The 16537-nt window shown below is 39.6% G+C and overlaps 1 protein-coding gene across 2 annotated transcripts in view; it reads left to right on the top strand.

The window, feature by feature from the left end:
* The window catches only part of CYP39A1 (cytochrome P450 family 39 subfamily A member 1), a 74141-nt gene that overhangs the window by 14366 nt on the left and 43238 nt on the right, over positions 1-16537 (top strand). The window contains exons 6-7 of one of the 2 annotated variants that reach the window (XM_081139720.1): positions 4323-4427; positions 8958-9048. In XM_081139720.1, the coding sequence (XP_080995846.1) occupies positions 4323-4427; positions 8958-9048 (196 nt within the window). The remainder of the gene's footprint in view (positions 1-4322; positions 4428-8957; positions 9049-16537) is intronic. The other variant, XM_081139721.1, reaches the window with a different exon arrangement.

Below are 16537 nucleotides of genomic sequence, written 5' to 3'. Positions count from 1 at the left end.
TCAGCTAATGATTCTATTTCAGAAACAGACCCAGACAAGCACACATTTTAGTTTGCATTATTTTTCAGGATTTAGGGTAAAACCACGTGTGTGTATAAAAGCTCCACTCGACAGATCCTGAATCTATGGGTGTAGCATAAAGGGTGTTGAATGTCCCAGCTAAAACTCCTATTTTCTTACTCTGAAGAAATGAGACTCTTTTATTTTTATTTTTAAATTAAATATATTGGGGTGACATTGGTTAATAAGGTCATATTGGTTTCAAGTGTACAGTTCTATGATTCATCATTTGTATATTGCATTGTGTTCCCACTACCCAAAGTCAAATCTTTTTCCATCACCATATATTTGACCCCCTTTACCTTTTATTTTTAAATCCTTACCTGAGGATTTTTATTGATATTAGAAAGAGAGGAAGGGAGGGAGGGAGGGAGGGAGGAAGAGAGAGAGAGAGAGAGAGAGAGAAACATCGATTGACTGTGTCCTGTACACACCCCAACCAGGGATCAAACCCACAACCTAGGTATGTGCCCTGACCGGGAATCGAACCCACAACCTTTTGGTGTACAGGACGATGCTCCAACCAACTGAGCCACACTGGCTAGGGGCCCTTTACCCTTTACTACCCCCACCCCCTTTCTCTCTGTGAGGTTTTCTTTCCCCATCACCATTTATCTCTCTCATACCCTCCTGTACCTCCCTCCACCCCCGAAATGAGGCTTTTTAAATCATAGCCACTGTAGCTCCCTATTTGAATCAAGGCAGACTTTGAACTTTGCTCACATTCTTCCTGTGTTTAGGACATTCATGAGCAGGTTAACTTCATTTTTGTATGTATTGCTTCTGCTTCCCTCTGGAAGGCTTCTGTTTTGATACCCACATTTTTTTGAAAAGTGGGCTGAGAAGAAAAGATTATATTGTGTTCTGCATAAGTAGATTTCAATGGCCTACTTAAGCAGAAGACTGAAAGAAGTTTTTTTCGTTGTTTTTTTAAATATTATACACATATTTGTCACATCATAAATATCAAATATGGTAATTTCTTCCATGTGAGTCTAGATGTATATTAAACTAGTATTTCCATTTACAGAGTAGCATATCAAAAGAATGAAATACATCTATAGGGCTTTTCATGAGATACAAACTTGGTGTTGTAACAGCTTCCATCGTAAGTATGGTGGAAACCAGCTTTAAATGAAATTTATCCTTAAACTATTTTCAGTTCTGCTAATTCATTGTCACAAAAACCAGTAACAGTGAGACACCGCCGACGTTTACGGGTGCTTACTCCATGCCAGGCATGGTGTTCCACATTTCACAAATTCATTTCTCGTTCATTTTTCACAACAGCTTTCATGCCCAGAAAACCGGGGATTATTAAAACCAGAAAGCCTGGGATTAGAGTGGTTAATCACTTTTGGAGCTTTACGTGCCTTGGTAACAGCAACAGTCTCTCATCATATATTTTCTTTGATAGTGATTTAAAAGTTATTCTCTGTGTTGTAGGATCTGAAGCAAAACCACTACATTGTGGGACAAGGCAATTCTCTTAGTCCCTGCTCCACGAGGGTGATGGATTGTGTCTAACGGGGCAGCGGAGTACAGTGGCTGAGTGTGGGCCCTGGAGCCAGCATCAGCCTCACAGGGCCTGCATCGCGGCCCAACCACCTATGAGATATATGTCCCTGCAAAGTCCCCTAACTTCACTGTACTTCAGTTTCCTCAAATGTAAAATGATGAGGATAATAGTATTTACCTCTTGGAGTCGGGTGAGGGTTGAATGGATTAAATGCCTGTAAAGCACCGAAGACAGCACTTGCCTTAGCAAGCAGCGACTAGACGTTAGGTGCCGTTATTTCCATCATCTGAACCTGAGTTGCTTAAGATTCAAAGTGCACAAGTAACTTAATGAGATTGCTGTGGTGTCTGAATTTCCTCCTCATCCTGGGGACTAGGCACAGGCAAATCTGAGGAAACCTTTCTATGAACAAAATACCTTCATGGTATTTGTGTGATGACCTGAGAGCAACCATAGTAGGTAACCTTGCATGGGGCCATATTTCACCCGGCACCATTCAAGGCAAATGTCAGTTTTCCAAGTGGTTTTAGAGAATTACAGGATTTATAATCCGCTGGCTCGGCAGTTTTCTCTGCCATGGTGTGTAGCCTGAGGATCTGCATGTCCGATTGGAGTAGGGTTTTCTCCTGAATACTTCAGAGAGCTGTGTTTCTTTTCCTAAGAGCAGAGGTTTTTTTGTTTTTTTTCTAAAGTAACATTTGTCAAAAATGGTAACTCATTTAATTCTCACAACAATCCTATGAACATTTTATAGATGAAAGTGAGACATTCAGGGCTTAAAGTAACTCGTCCAAGGTTACCCAGTTCTTAAATAACTTAAGTCAAGTTTCAGTTCCACATGGAAGAATCTTGGAAGTTGTCCTTTCATCCTAACAAGTAAGAACCTGAACAGACTAAAAATCAACAACTCTTCTTGGATCCATCAGAGAGGGAGGGCACAGGGCAAACCACAGCTCCCAAGATTTGAGGGACCAACAGGCAAATGCCCGGTATTTTGCTGAGGATTTTTGCTTTTTTTTTAAAATTGATTTGAGAGAGAGAGAAACATCAATTTGTTGTTCCACTTATTTATGCATTCATTAATTGTTTGTTGTATGTGTCCGGACCGAGGACTGAACCTGCAACCTTGGCATTTGGGGTAACGCTCTAACCAACTGAGCTACCCGGCCAAGGCTGCATCTATATCGATGAGAGATATTGGTCTGAAGTTTTCTTTCCTTATAATGTCTTTGTCTGGCTTTGGTATTAGTATAATGCCAGCCTCATAGACTGAGTTAGGAAGTACTCTCTCTATTCCTATCCTCTGAAAGAGATTATGGACAACAGGTATAATTTCATTTTTAAATGTTTGGTAGATTTTACCGATGAACCCATCTCAGCCTGGTGCTTTCTGTTTTGGAAAGTTAATTAATTATGGATTCAGTTTCTTTCCTAGATATGGGCCTATTTAGGTCATCTGTTTCTTTTTGTGAGAGCTTCTTTCAAGAAAGTGGTCCATTTCAACTAGGTTATCAAATTTGTAGGAAAAGAGTTGTTAAAAGCATTCCTTTATTATCTTTTTAATTTTCATGGGCTCTATAATGATGTCCTCTCATTTCTGATATTAGTAATTTGTGTTGTTTCTCTTTTTCCCCCCTCTCTTAACCTGTATAGAGGCTTATTGATTTTTATTGATCTTTTTAAAGAACCAGCTTTTGATTTCATTGATATTTTTCTTTCGATTTCCTGTTTTTAGTTTTATTGATTTCTGCTTGAATTTTTTTTTCCTCTGCCTACTTTGGGTTTAATTTGCTTCTCTTTCAGCTTCCTAGGGTGGAAACTCAGATTATTGACTTGAGAATTTTCTTGTTTTCTAATATACCCATCAATACTACCCATTTCCTTCTAAGCAATCCATATAGAGTATTTTCACTGTTCTAAAAATCCTCTATGCTTTGCCTGTCCATTCTTGGCTCTAAAACACAGCATAACAAATTTGGAAGAATAGAAATCATATAATATCTACTTTCAGAACACAGGGTAACTAAACTAGAAATCAGTAGCAGAAAGGAAAAATCCCAAAACATGTGGAGATTAAACAATGCACTTCTAAATAACTCATGGGTCAAAGAAGAGCTCTTAGGAGAAATTAAAATATTTTGAAACACATGAAAATGAAAACACAACCTACCAAATTTTGAGATGTCTCAAAAGCAGTGCTTATAGCATAATTGTCCAAACTTGGAAGTTTTACCCTTCAATATGTAAATGGATGATAATGATAGATATATGTCATTATAGATTTGTCCAAACCCATAGAGTGTACAACACCAAGAGTGAACCCTAAGGTAAACTATGGACTTTAGGTAATTGTGATGTGTAGGTTCATCCTTGGTGAGAAATGTAATTTACTGCTAAGTGATGTTGATAATGAGGAAGATTATGCATGTGTGGGGTAAAGGTTATGAGGAAATCTCTGTACCTTCCTCTCAATTTTACTGTAAACCTAAAAAAATAAAGTCTTAAAAAAAATCGAAGGCAGATTTTGAAGCAATACCGTAAGGGAGTTGAGCTCTGGAGTCCCTACTCCTAATTACTGCACAGGGAGTAAGTGTGCAAATCCCTTGGCAGGCCTCAAACAGCAGACCTGAGAGTGGCAGAACTAATACCTTTTGGATAAAAGAAAAATGCGTGGTCTTCTGTTTATTAACGTCAGTCTTCGTCACATGGCTGTGGTCTGACAATACTTTTTTCTTTTAAGCAGACATTAATGCAGGCTTTGCTGGATATCATAGAGATGGAAACAAATGAGCAAAGTCCCAATTACGGGCTTCTGCTACTTTGGGCTTCTTTGTCCAACGCTGTCCCTGTAAGTATGTTAGCGAAGTAGGGGGTACATTCCTGTCTACTCACTTTCAATGTTCCCCTCTCTTTCCTTTCTTTTTTTTACTTCTTATGGGGAAGAAAAAGACTGCAGTGGAGTTGTTTGTAAGATAGAAAAATAAAACTGAATATCTAGTGAAATCTGATAGGAGCACAGAGGGGGCGAAGCGGAGACCTGGGTGAATTCTGCGTCTGAAGGGCAGCATGTCCCAGGCTGAGGGAGAAGCTTGCCCCCGGGGGTCCACTGTGACGACACCTGCTTACCGCTGTGACGACACCTTCCTCTGCCCTGCAGTGTGCCCAGCATGGGGGCTGCAGAGATGAGCAAGGCTTGGCCCCTCCCGTTTACTGGGGAGAGCGTAGGTCAACGGGGAGTTCCAGGTAGAACTGGCTTTGAATCCAGGTAACCCCAGTTACAGCTCTAGAGTCTCATGGAGGGAATCTCAGCTCTGAGCGTCCATTTACTTATGGGTAAAAAGGAGATAAGGAAACTCCTGGTCATGTCCTAGGACTTGAATGCTTATTAATAGTAACTCTCATTTCTCTGCAAGGCCGTTGTGAGGATTTGAGGTAAGGCCGCCTGGTCCCTGGGGAATAGGGTTCTCTGCCCTCCCCGGGCCCCTTCTCCTCTGCGCCGCCCTGTTTGCATTACCTGCCCTCTTGGTCCTGTAGGCCTTCTGGCGAATGGACCTGGCGGCGTTGGAGCTCACAGTACTTCTAAAGAGAGCGGACACTTTGTAAATAGTTTTTTTAAAGCTGTTACGAACTAGATTAAAGCCATGAGACTTGTCTGCCTCTTCATGTCCGATGCACACTGGTTCCCTGTGTCAGGAGATTTCACATTAGCCTAAGCTGCACTTATATTATCTGAGAAATTAAAGGGTGACCTTCTTTATACATTTGTTTTCTACTTAACAGGAATGCTCAGATCATCACTAATGAGAAATGTGGTCATTTTTTCTTCTAATAGAGGGAAATACGATATGTTCAGTATTATTTATATCTTCTTCATCTTCTGAAGGCCAGGGTTGTTAAAGGCTTTCTAAATACTGACATTCTAGTTTCCTTTACCCTGTTTCAAAACTTACCGGGTAAAGAGCAGAAATAGAAATTCCCACCGCTCTGCCCAAATGTGTGGCAACCACTAGAAATATAACACAGTCTAATTAATCCTTTCCTTTCCTTCACGGACCATGAATATTAATCTTTGATTTTTCCTGACTCAGTTTTCTTGGACACTGATTAAGCGGTAGCAAAATTAAAAAGGAAACATCAAAACAGCTCCCAAAGCAGCAGCAAAACAGCCCCCCCTGCCCCAGGATTGACTTTCCAGATCCCATTAGAAAGGTCCCCCGGAAGAAGGGGACACAAAGCCCCATTGATCTGACTCAGGGGAAGTCAGTTCTTTGGAATTTGTTCCTGGCACTAGTCTCAAAGGATTCAAATCATTAATTTCAGAAAGGAAGTGTCCAGTGATTAGTGAAAGTTCCATCTCACTGGCTTCTGTCAGCACTTCCAGGAGGCAGCTGGTCTGCGGGCAGAGACCCCAGAAGGCTTTAGGTCATGTCCAAAGCCAGATCCCAGTGCTGGGTGACAGCGGGCCAGTTGTTAAACCTCTCTCAGCCCCAGTGTCCTCATCTGTAATGTAGGTGTAATGATACCCACTTCATAGGATAGTTGTGAGGGTTATATTGGTAATAAATGGAAAGTGACTAACAGTCCATGGCACAAGTTAGGTGCCCAATAAATGTTAGTTTTGTTCTCTTATGAAAAGTAAAGCCATGGTTTCAATCAGTCATTATTTTCCATTAGTAATCAACTGTCCTGGCTTCCAAAATGTGACCACTCAAATGCCCCAGGGCAGGAGCAGCCGCTGCTGTCCTGGTTCCTGTGGTCTCCCATCACTGCTTAGAGAACTGCTGAACATCCTGCCAGAGGTGTAGGTGGCGAGCGTGACATTTCTTGGTACCTAGATAATATTTTTAGCTTTTGTCCTACTCTTACTCTGCCTGATGGGCTTGGCACAGGGCACTGGGAGGTTCCTTTATCACCCAGGTGAACTTTGGTGGGTCGGCCCAAGATATTAACCATGATTTATGAAATTGTTTGTATGCTAAAACCATTTCCAAGTTCCAAGAGATTTCTGACTGCCAAATGAACTTTTAAAGAATAGTTTTGCAAGTCTAATCTCAAAACTGACATTTTGCGTTTTTAAATCTGCTTCCTTGAAGCTCTTTCTAAACACTTTTAGCAGTGACCCTCAGCCCCCACCCTACACCCTCCCACCCTCAACTCCCACAGCATTTATTGTCTGTGCCATTCATTCCCTCTATATTTACTGTTTTTTTCATCTCATATCCCATACTAGATGTGAAAGTTCTTTGGGCAAGAATTACGTCTTTTTTTAAAGCTTTTGTTTTTTAATTGATTTTTTTAGAGAAAGGGAGGGAGAAAGAGAGACAGACACACACACACATCAATGTGAGAAAAAAACATTGGTCAGTTGCCTCCCGAATTCACCAGGACCTGGAATTAAACCCGAAACCTAGGTATGTGCCCCGACTGGGAATGGAACCTGTCGCCCTTTGGTGCACAGGAGGATGCTCCAACCAACTGAGCCACACCGGCCAGGGCACGGAATTACAGCTCATACAAATTTGTGTTTACCATGATTGGTCGAGACTCTCTAACATGTTATAGAGACTCCATCAATATTTGTTAAATCTTTTTTTTTTTTGAATGAAGGAGTAAATGATGCTGAAGAATATACTCAATTCATCTCTATGACACAGCAAGGCAGAGCTTTTCTCTGTTCCTATCACCTTTGTTCTTGCCTCTGCAAAACAGTGGAAAGGCAAGGCAGCGACTGCTTCTGCAGGTCCCTAAGCCAGGTGGCCCTTCTTCTTCTGCCCAGCCCTCACCATGGACTTGACCCCTTTGGCAAGATATTAATTGGTACTTTTGGGAGCACTTTTCAACTCCCTTCCCACATGTGGGTGAACAAAGGCCTTTTATTTTTAATTTGGGTTTCTAAAGTATAAAGGCTTTTTAGAAGCAAAATCTGTTAAGAAAAAAAGCATTAAAAATGATACCTATTTTATAGCTCGCTATAGTTATACCATTGTATAGCTATCTATAATTTAGCTGAATTCCTTTTGTTTCTTATAAAAATAAGTATTACCCAATTTTAGTGAATCTCTATAACTCTAAGCACCTAAAACCTTAGAACTCTCTTTTTTGTAACTGAAAATCTATGTACGACCCTAATATTTTTCCCCCCAAAATGATCTCTGTCTCTTTAAATAAGATGAACTGAGTATGGAGTCATTATTAATTAAATAACGGTAATTCAGCTCTTCCATCTATATAATAGTAGAAAGGGCCTGGAGAAGAGAACTCTCTGGGCATCTTACTTCTACTGTGAAAACACACTAGATGATCTCTAGGGTAATTCTTTCGTAACCTGGAAAATGCCACAGAAAGTGGGCCTCCGCTCGTAGTGGCCTGGCTTTACCACAGTGACCCCTCCCCTGCAGTGTAATGTCACCGAGGGGAAAGCAATAGGCAAACTGAACTAGGCTCTGGCAGAGCACCTCCTTCCACTCAATTGCTCTTCCTCTTCTGACCACAGAGGGGAGTATTGGAATTATTTTAAGGTACCTAAAGTTTCTTCACAAAAAGGGCAAAAAGACTTAAGTTACACAAAGTGTTGTCTCTAAGTCATATTTCAGGACTGGTTTTCCTAGACAAGATTTCTTTTACAGTACATGTTTACTGAGAAATAAAAAACGCAAAATTCAAGCTTCTTTTAATGATTTTGTACTGGTTTCCTTTATTGTGTAACCTAGGAATGGAAGTGAAAACATTTCCTTGAGTTAAGAGAAAGCTAATTTTTGAGACGTATAGCAGTATAACTTTATTTTATAGTACTGCAATGAGGAAAGGTCTGAAATACTTTTGTTTGGTCGAGCGACTTATTAAAATGTTCAATAGGGTGCAAAAGGACCTGTTTTTTATATTGAGTACTCTCATAATTCAGTTTATGAGATTTTATGTATAGTTTCTGGGGCTTATTTAAAATTGCCATGTTTCATTTGCAGAATATATGATTTGGCTGTATTTCAAGGAAATTAAATCTTGAAAAATGTTTTTGTTTTGGATTTGGATTAACATTCTTAAGTGGTATAATTTGTTGTTTCTAAATACTGCATGCCTATGTAATATTTTATATATTGTGTATTAGTAAAAAAAATCCCACTTTTCGCATTTTTCAGTGAAGATAGATTAATGGGTGAAACTATAGGGAGAGAATAAAATTATAAATTGAGATTAACATCTCTTTTTAGAGATTAACATCTCTTTGTTCATAAAACCTAGATGCTCTTTATGAACATGCTTTTAAGTTTAACTTAAACATTCTCTTTGTTTCTTTCAAATGTTTCAGCCTAATATTAAGTACGCCTTTGTTTACTTCCAAAGAAGGTTGCACTTTTTGATACATGCCTTTCTCTTTAAGATTGCATTCTGGACCCTTGGATTTGTCCTCTCTCAGCCCAGTATCCACACGGCCGTTACGGAAGGCATAGCATCCGTGTTTGGCCCAGCAGGTACTAAAGCTGCATTAAATTACACAGTCGAAGAGACATCTAATAACGTGTGCTTGTTACACATCGCCGGCGAAGTCAAATGCCCGTAATTTCATAGAAATTCAATACAGTATAGTCCAAAATGAAACATAACTGATGTGTTTTAAGATATGCATGGATCAGGTAAAATCCTAGAATTTAATTACAGTCAAGGGTTTTAGAGGTCACCTTGCCTAAGTCCCTTATTTTCCAAATGATGACATAACTGCTAGGGAGGTGGTGACTTGCCCAACTTCCCTACCTAGACATAAATGTGTAATGTGTAGGGCTTTTTCTCCTGATCTCTTGACCCTTACAAGTCCTTAGTTTTGGAATTCAGGATTTCCCACGTTTTGTAAAAGTGATATGGTACATAGTCCATATATTACATAAGAGTACTAATGGGGTAGAGGGATCAGTCAACATTTTACCACCAAAAGAATTATTTTAAAAGTTATAGTTGTTAGAGATTTCGGGGGGTTAAAACCATGGATAGGGATTGCTGCCTTTCTTTCTTTGGTTCAGATTCCAGCTCTTTTCTTGTCATTTGTTCTAAAAAGCAAAAATAATCTTGAATGGAGAGGGCTAGACTGCTTGTTTATTCAACATAATTTGACCTGTTTTGGAATAGGTTTTTTTAAAAACCTTAATTAACGTCAAATTATGCATTCTAATGTGAAAAGAGTAACACATGACTTAGTTTTTTTTGGGAAGAAAACAACACAATAGTAGTACAAAAAAGAAGATGACATTTAACATGTATCTTCCCCCCTTCATGATTGCTGAAAATATTTTATTTGGGATCTTCATTTTCCACTACTTCTTACTGAGTTAAACCAAAAGCGAATTGGCTTGACCAGCGTGACTGTCTGAGCCCTACTGTTCTGAGCCTTGCGTGTGAGTCAGCAGGTGCTGGACCTCATCTCACAGAAGGGGTGAGCGTCAGACTCACTGAGGACCAGCAGTGCTAACAAGGCAGATTGGGAGAGACCGTGGTGAACCTAAGATCTAAGAGAAGGCTGCCTCTATAGAGCTTCCATCTGCAAAGCTAACGGAGACGTGCATGCTGCGTGCCTACAAATGGGAGGGAATGCGTCCTTGATGGCCACAAATTCTCCCCTACATTTCCTTACGAGGGTCTTCACCTGACTCAGGGCTCTCCAGTGGTCTATAGGAAACAAAAAGGTACAGATGGGAATGGTGGGAATAAAGTGGGAAACCTATCTGACCCCAAGGCCACAACACAAGTATTGCATTATCTAATTTCTACTGTGCTTGAGTCTTGAACACAGTTCTTATGGAGAAAGAGAAAACCTTTGTTCTTTCTTCACGTTCTGGTTTTGTTTTTATTTTATCATCTTTATTGTTGAAAGCATTACAGATGCCCCCTTTTCTCCCCTTGACCCCCTCCTTCCCACTCCCCCCACCCCCAGGCCTTCACCACACTGTGGTCTGTGTCCATGGGTTATGGGTAGATGCACAGAAGGCCTTTGGTTGATCTCTTCCTGCCCCTCACCCCCCTTCCCGCTGAGAATCCTTAGTCTGTTGCATGCTCCCATGCCTCTGGATCTGTTTTGCTTGTCAGTTTATTTTGCTCATTAGATTCCACATATAAGTGAGACCATGTGATATTTGTCTTTCTCTGACTGGTTTATTTCGAATAATACTCGCCAGGTTATTTTTAGAACCTATTATTTTCCTTTGGCAGAAATTTGCTCCTTCTAATAGTGGTACCAGGGTAATAGCTATACTTGTATCAGTGCTTTCAGTTTATAAGACTCTTGTAGAATTGAAAACAACTTATGAAAAAAAAATCAAACATGTATTGCCATGCTTCTTTGGTAGCAGTTCAGATCAATGCATGCATAACCAATAGTAGTACCTTCAGGATTTTAGATGCTGTGAGAGGAGACCACAGATCTTTGATGGCTGATAGAAAGGAAGATATCCATGTACCCGTACAAAGGATCTTGTCAAAGAAAGAACGTTAGAGTGCATGGAACAAGGATCTGACTCAGTATGGCAGTTTTCCCACTTTTATGCTCTTTTCTATCACAAGGTCACTATTTCCGTCTTGAACGTATCCTCCGTGAATTTCCAATCCTGCATCTTTCTGGCCTCAAAACTCACCCCTAGAGCCCATCACAGGCACTTTGCCCAACTTTCTTATAAAACAAGTTTAAGGGTCAAGACTGCTATTGAATAATTGGTCTTTTGTGTCTGGCTTCTTTTACTTAACATAATATTTTATGTTGTGATGTTTTACTTGATTTTCAGATGTGATCCACCCTTGTATTCCCGGGGTAAATTCTACTTAGCCATGGTGTATCATCCATATGACATAATTTTTATATATTGCTGGATTCAGTTTGCTAGTATTTTGTTGAGGAATTTTTACATTGACATTAATATGGAATATTAGTCTAGTTTTCTTGCGATGTCTTAGCCTGGTTTTGGTATTAGGATAATTCTGTCGTTATAGAATGACTTCAGAAACGTTCCCTACTCTTTTTTTTTTTTTTTTTTTGTAGAGTTTTTAAAGGATTGATGTTAATTCTTCATTAACCATATGGTAGAATTTACCAGTGAAGTAACCTGGTCCAGAGACTTTTTTTTTGTGAGAGGGTTTTTCTGCTTTTTTAAAAAATTCATTCTCTCTATTTATTGCAAGCCTATTCAGATTATCTATTTCATCTGGAGTCAGTTTTGTAACTTCTTAGGAATTTGCCCATTTCATCGAAGTTATTTAACTTGTTGTCATACAGTTATTCATAGTATTCCCCATAACCCTTTTTATTTCTGTTAGTCACAAGGAAAACACCTCCCATCTTATCTGGGTAATGTGTTCTCTTTCTCCCCCCCGACCTTGGTCAGTGTAGCTAAGGAGTTGCCAGGATTGTTTGCAAAGAACTAACTTTTGGTTTTGTTTATTTATTTTTATTTTTTCTATTGATATTGTACTTTTTCATTTACTTCTGTTCCAATCTTTATTATTTATAATTTCTATCTCTTTATTGATATTTTCTACTTAGTTCTTTGCCTTGATTTCTTGATTTCTTTGAATAGATTTAAAATATCTGAAATCTTTTTTTAGTAATACCAACATCTGGGTTTCTTCAGGGATAGTTCTGTTGATTGCTTTTTTTCTCTGTGTATGATGAGTATTTTCTTGTTTCATGTCTTATTTCATATTTCTTTTTGCATGTCTTGTAATTTTTTGCGAAAACTGGATATTTCTCATATAATGTGGCAACTCTGGAAATCAGATTCTCCTCTCTTCTCAGGGTTTATTGTTATTGTTGCTCATTGTTGTTGTTTGTTTAGTGACTTAGTTTGTATTCTTTATCATATGTGACCACTTATGTCTCTGCTTTGTTAGTTTAGTGTTCAGCCAATACAGAGATTAGATAGAGATTGCTTTTCACTAGGAACCAGCCTGCCTCCCATTCTTTTTTTTTTTTTTTACTTTATTTTTATTTTTTTCTACTTAAAAAAAATTTTTTTTTTTAAAATTTTATTTTTGTTTGTGCCTTCCATTCTTTATCAAAGGACTGTGTGCATGTTGAGGCCTGCCTGCAACACTAGGCCAGGCAGCTGACGACCCTGCCTTAGCTTTCACCTCCTGCTTGCACAGAACCTCAAAGTCAGCCATTGGTGAGACGTCGGGGCCCTCTCAGGTCTTTTCTGAGCATGAGTAAAGTCCTGGGCACTTGTTCAGTTGTACACAAGTGCATGGCCTTCAATATTTCCAGGAATGCACTGGATCTCTTCAAAGCCCTTAGGACATCTCATTTCCTAGCTTTTTATTTTAATATTTTTGGTTTACTTGTTGTTTGTCCCAACTGTTATCTATTGCCTCAGGTAGCTGCCAAGTTAAACAACTATCTTTAAAAGTTTTCAGCCAACATCCCTGAGGAAAAGACTTTTTCCACTGGGGAGCTCCAAGTCAGGTCAGATCAAGACAGTCTTGCAAGTGGGATTTTTCCAGGGAACTGCCAGACTGGTCAAATAATGAGAATTTTCTAGGAATGAGGTTTCTGAGTAGTTCCAACCCTGTTCTACCCTCTCTGGTGGCTGCTGGGCTACTGATTGCAGTATGTCTGCAGGCTATTGGCGTTCAAGGTTACCGTGGAGCTGTAGAGAGGGGGATGGCAATAGGGCAAGTTAAAATGTCATTAAGGTTGCTGTTTTTACCGACATTGAACCATTTTTCTTGGAGATGCACTCCTTGAATTGCTGCAAGCCTTTGGTTAATTTCTAGAGTTCTGAAAAAGTTGATCCTCACCATTTTTACCAGATTTCTCATTGGTTTTAAAGAGGGAGCCTTTGAAGTCCTTTTATACAGACACCACCCTGAACCATAGATTTTTGTTGTTGTTGTTTGTTTTTAAAATATGCTTTTATAGATTTCAGAGAGAGGAAGGGAGAGGGAGAGAGAGAAAATCAATGAGAGAGAAACATCAACAGGATGCCTCCTGCATGCCCCCTACTTGGTGAACCCAATGTTTTGTTTTATTTTTATTTTAGTTAATTTTTTTAATATGTATTGATTTCAGAGAGAGGAAAGGAGAGAGAAAGTCAAAACATCAATGATGAGAGAGTCATTGATCGGCCGCCTCCTGCACACCCCCAACTGGGGATCGAGCCCGCAACCCGGGCATGTGCCCTGACCGGGAATCGAACAGAGATCTCCTGGGTCCTAGATCGATGCTCAACCGTTGAGCCACGCCTGCTGGTTGAACCCTATGTTTTAAAATTTCATTTAGGAAACCCTCCAGATGCATGTGGATTAACCCTTCCCTGATCTGTTTGTTGACTTGGCGCTGTGAAAAGCAGGGCTGTGAAGACGAGCACGGTGCGGGGTGTGGGGTGCGGTGCTCTCAAGGAAGCTCCGAAATGCTTTCCTGTAACAGCGCAGGCAGGTTGGGGAGAGTCCAGGAGGCGCTAGGAGAGAAAAAGGGGTGTTTACATTGCTTCTTTGGAGATGTGCAGCTGCTGGTGGGTTCTGTAGGTGCTCAGTGCCTGGAACCTGGCCCTTGCTCCTGTTGGTCATTCAGCTTGAATGCCGTTTCCTCAGGCAGGACTTTTAGACTTACGCTGTCTAAAGACACTTCCCCAGCTCTGCCCAGTGACTCCCTGGCTCATCTTACTCCTTATTTCCTTCATACGCAAGATTATTTATTTATTAGTGTACTTATTTATTTATCTTCTGCCTCCTTCACCAGAACATAATCTCTCCAGCAGCAGGAACGATGTCTGTCTTGGTCTCTATAGTATCTCCACTGCCTAGACCCCCCAAAATTACTCAACAGATATTTTCTGAATGAATTTAAAGAACAAATATAAGAATATATATATATTTTAAATATATCTTTATTGATTTCAGAGGGAGGAAGGGAGAGGGAGAGAGAGATTAGAAACATCAACGATGAGAGAGTCATTGATCGGCTGCCTCCTGCACGGCCCCGACTGGGGATCAAGCCCGCAACCCGGGCATGTGCCCTGACCGGGAATCGAACCCTGATCGCCTGGATCCCAGGTCGACGCTCAACCGCTGAGCCACACCATGCCGGGCACAAATATAAGAATATTTTTAAGAGATGTCTTGGTCTAGCCTTCACTTGCAGCTCTGTCACCCATCCCATTAAACCATTTATAGGAAATGAGTGTTTTATGTAAAGAAGTTTTCTGACAGTTTTCACAATTTTCTGCACTTAAGTTTTGAGTTAGCAGAGCCCTAGTCTCAGCCAATATCTGATCAGTCATTTGAGATGCTGAGTAGCTTCAAGCCCAAGAATCTGTATGAGTGGTATTGAATGCTAGCATTTCCCGTGTTTTGAATTCTATAAAGCGTTTTCTTGCCTAACATTTTATTTTATCCCTTGATCTTTAATGCAATCTACATTATCACGTCATACAGAAGCTGATAAAGAATATTTTGCTTTAATACAGTTTTGGGGTACGATTCCTGGAAATTAGTCATTTAGTTTTAACTTTGAATTTGTAAATTACAACATCTTATTTCAATAGCTTGTCATAACCTCAGAAACACAGTGTAAGAACTGAGACCAATTTCCTGGGTTTAAGTCTAGTCTGAGACACTTACTAATGGTATATTCTTATTCAGGTTACCAAATTCTTGAAGCCTGTTTTCTCTTTGAGATAATAGCAAAATAAGAATGCCTATCTCATGCAGTTATTAGGAAGATATAGCAAATATAAAGTACATGCCACAGTGCCCGTCTTATAAATCTTAACTATGACCAAACTGACTTAAACATGCTAGTTGTATGGAATTTTGTGATCTTTCCATATCATGAAATTAGTAGTTGTTATGACTTTGAGCTTTCTGCTTTCAAATATTCCTCGTTGTTTTTTTGAAATGATATGGTTTTCTTGAATGTTTACAGCAATAAGCGAATTACTTTCATATAAATTGGCTAGCTTGTAAAGGGGCTGAAGTACAGCAGAAATATAACATGAGGCTGCTTATATCTCATATTATCCCAGGGGAGGGAAATGATAGCAGTGAGAACAGCTAATACTTGCAGAGCACTTACTCAGTGCTCTTCTATAAGTGCTTTTCTTACTGACTCAATCCTTGAATCACCCCTTCTAAATGATATTATTTACCCTCATTTTAAACATGAGGAAGATGAAGTACCAATTAGCTAACTTACTCAAGACCACACAGCTAGTAAATGGTAGAACTGTGATTTGAACCAAAGTTTGTCTGGCTCTAGAGTTGATAATACAAATGATCAAATCTCCTTGTCAAATTTTACTGAGAATGTCTGACGTAAGATGCTTAGGTCCAATTTCCAGCTTAATTCCATTTCACGTTGCTTCCATATTAAGCTTCCTAGACCATAGCCCTTGTATACAACATATGCACTCAGGAAATATTCCTGGGGTAGTGTTCGTATGCCTGAGCCTGGTACCGTGGCCTTGGTGTTCTGACCCACCTTTCGGTGCAGAGTCTCAATCTAACTAAGGTAGACATTTGACTACTCTCTAAAAGCACTCTTTCTTTTCTTTCTGTGACGTGTTACATTCATAACACTAAATGTGAGTTCATTTTGATACCTTTATAAGACTTTGCATGTAAGTAAACTTATGGATTTGAAATTTTTTTTCTAAAATATGCACCTCACTTTTGGTTCACCCTATCTATAACCAAACTGTTTTCTAAAACAATATGGTGTGACTGTCAGGACAATAAAATTTACCCAAACAAAATAATGGCAACTGGTAATAAACACCATAAAAAAGGTCTGATTAACAGTTTATGTGTAGAATTATCTTTGCCTATTGTACATCTGTGTCTTCTTCTGACCAAGGCCACTTACCCTTCTAATGACCTCTGTTCATCATCAACCCCTTGGTAGGTTCAACTTCTCTTCCTCCACTGGTTCTTTCTCCTTCATTTGTCAGATCTTAGTGCTTAGCAACATCCAGTGGCTTCATATCT

This window comes from Miniopterus schreibersii (assembly GCF_964146895.1).
Source record: "Miniopterus schreibersii genome assembly, chromosome: 6".
Taxonomy (NCBI): Eukaryota; Metazoa; Chordata; class Mammalia; order Chiroptera; family Miniopteridae; genus Miniopterus; species Miniopterus schreibersii.
The sequence above is the reverse complement of the archived record's forward strand: the minus strand, read 5'-3'. Positions and strand labels throughout refer to the sequence as shown.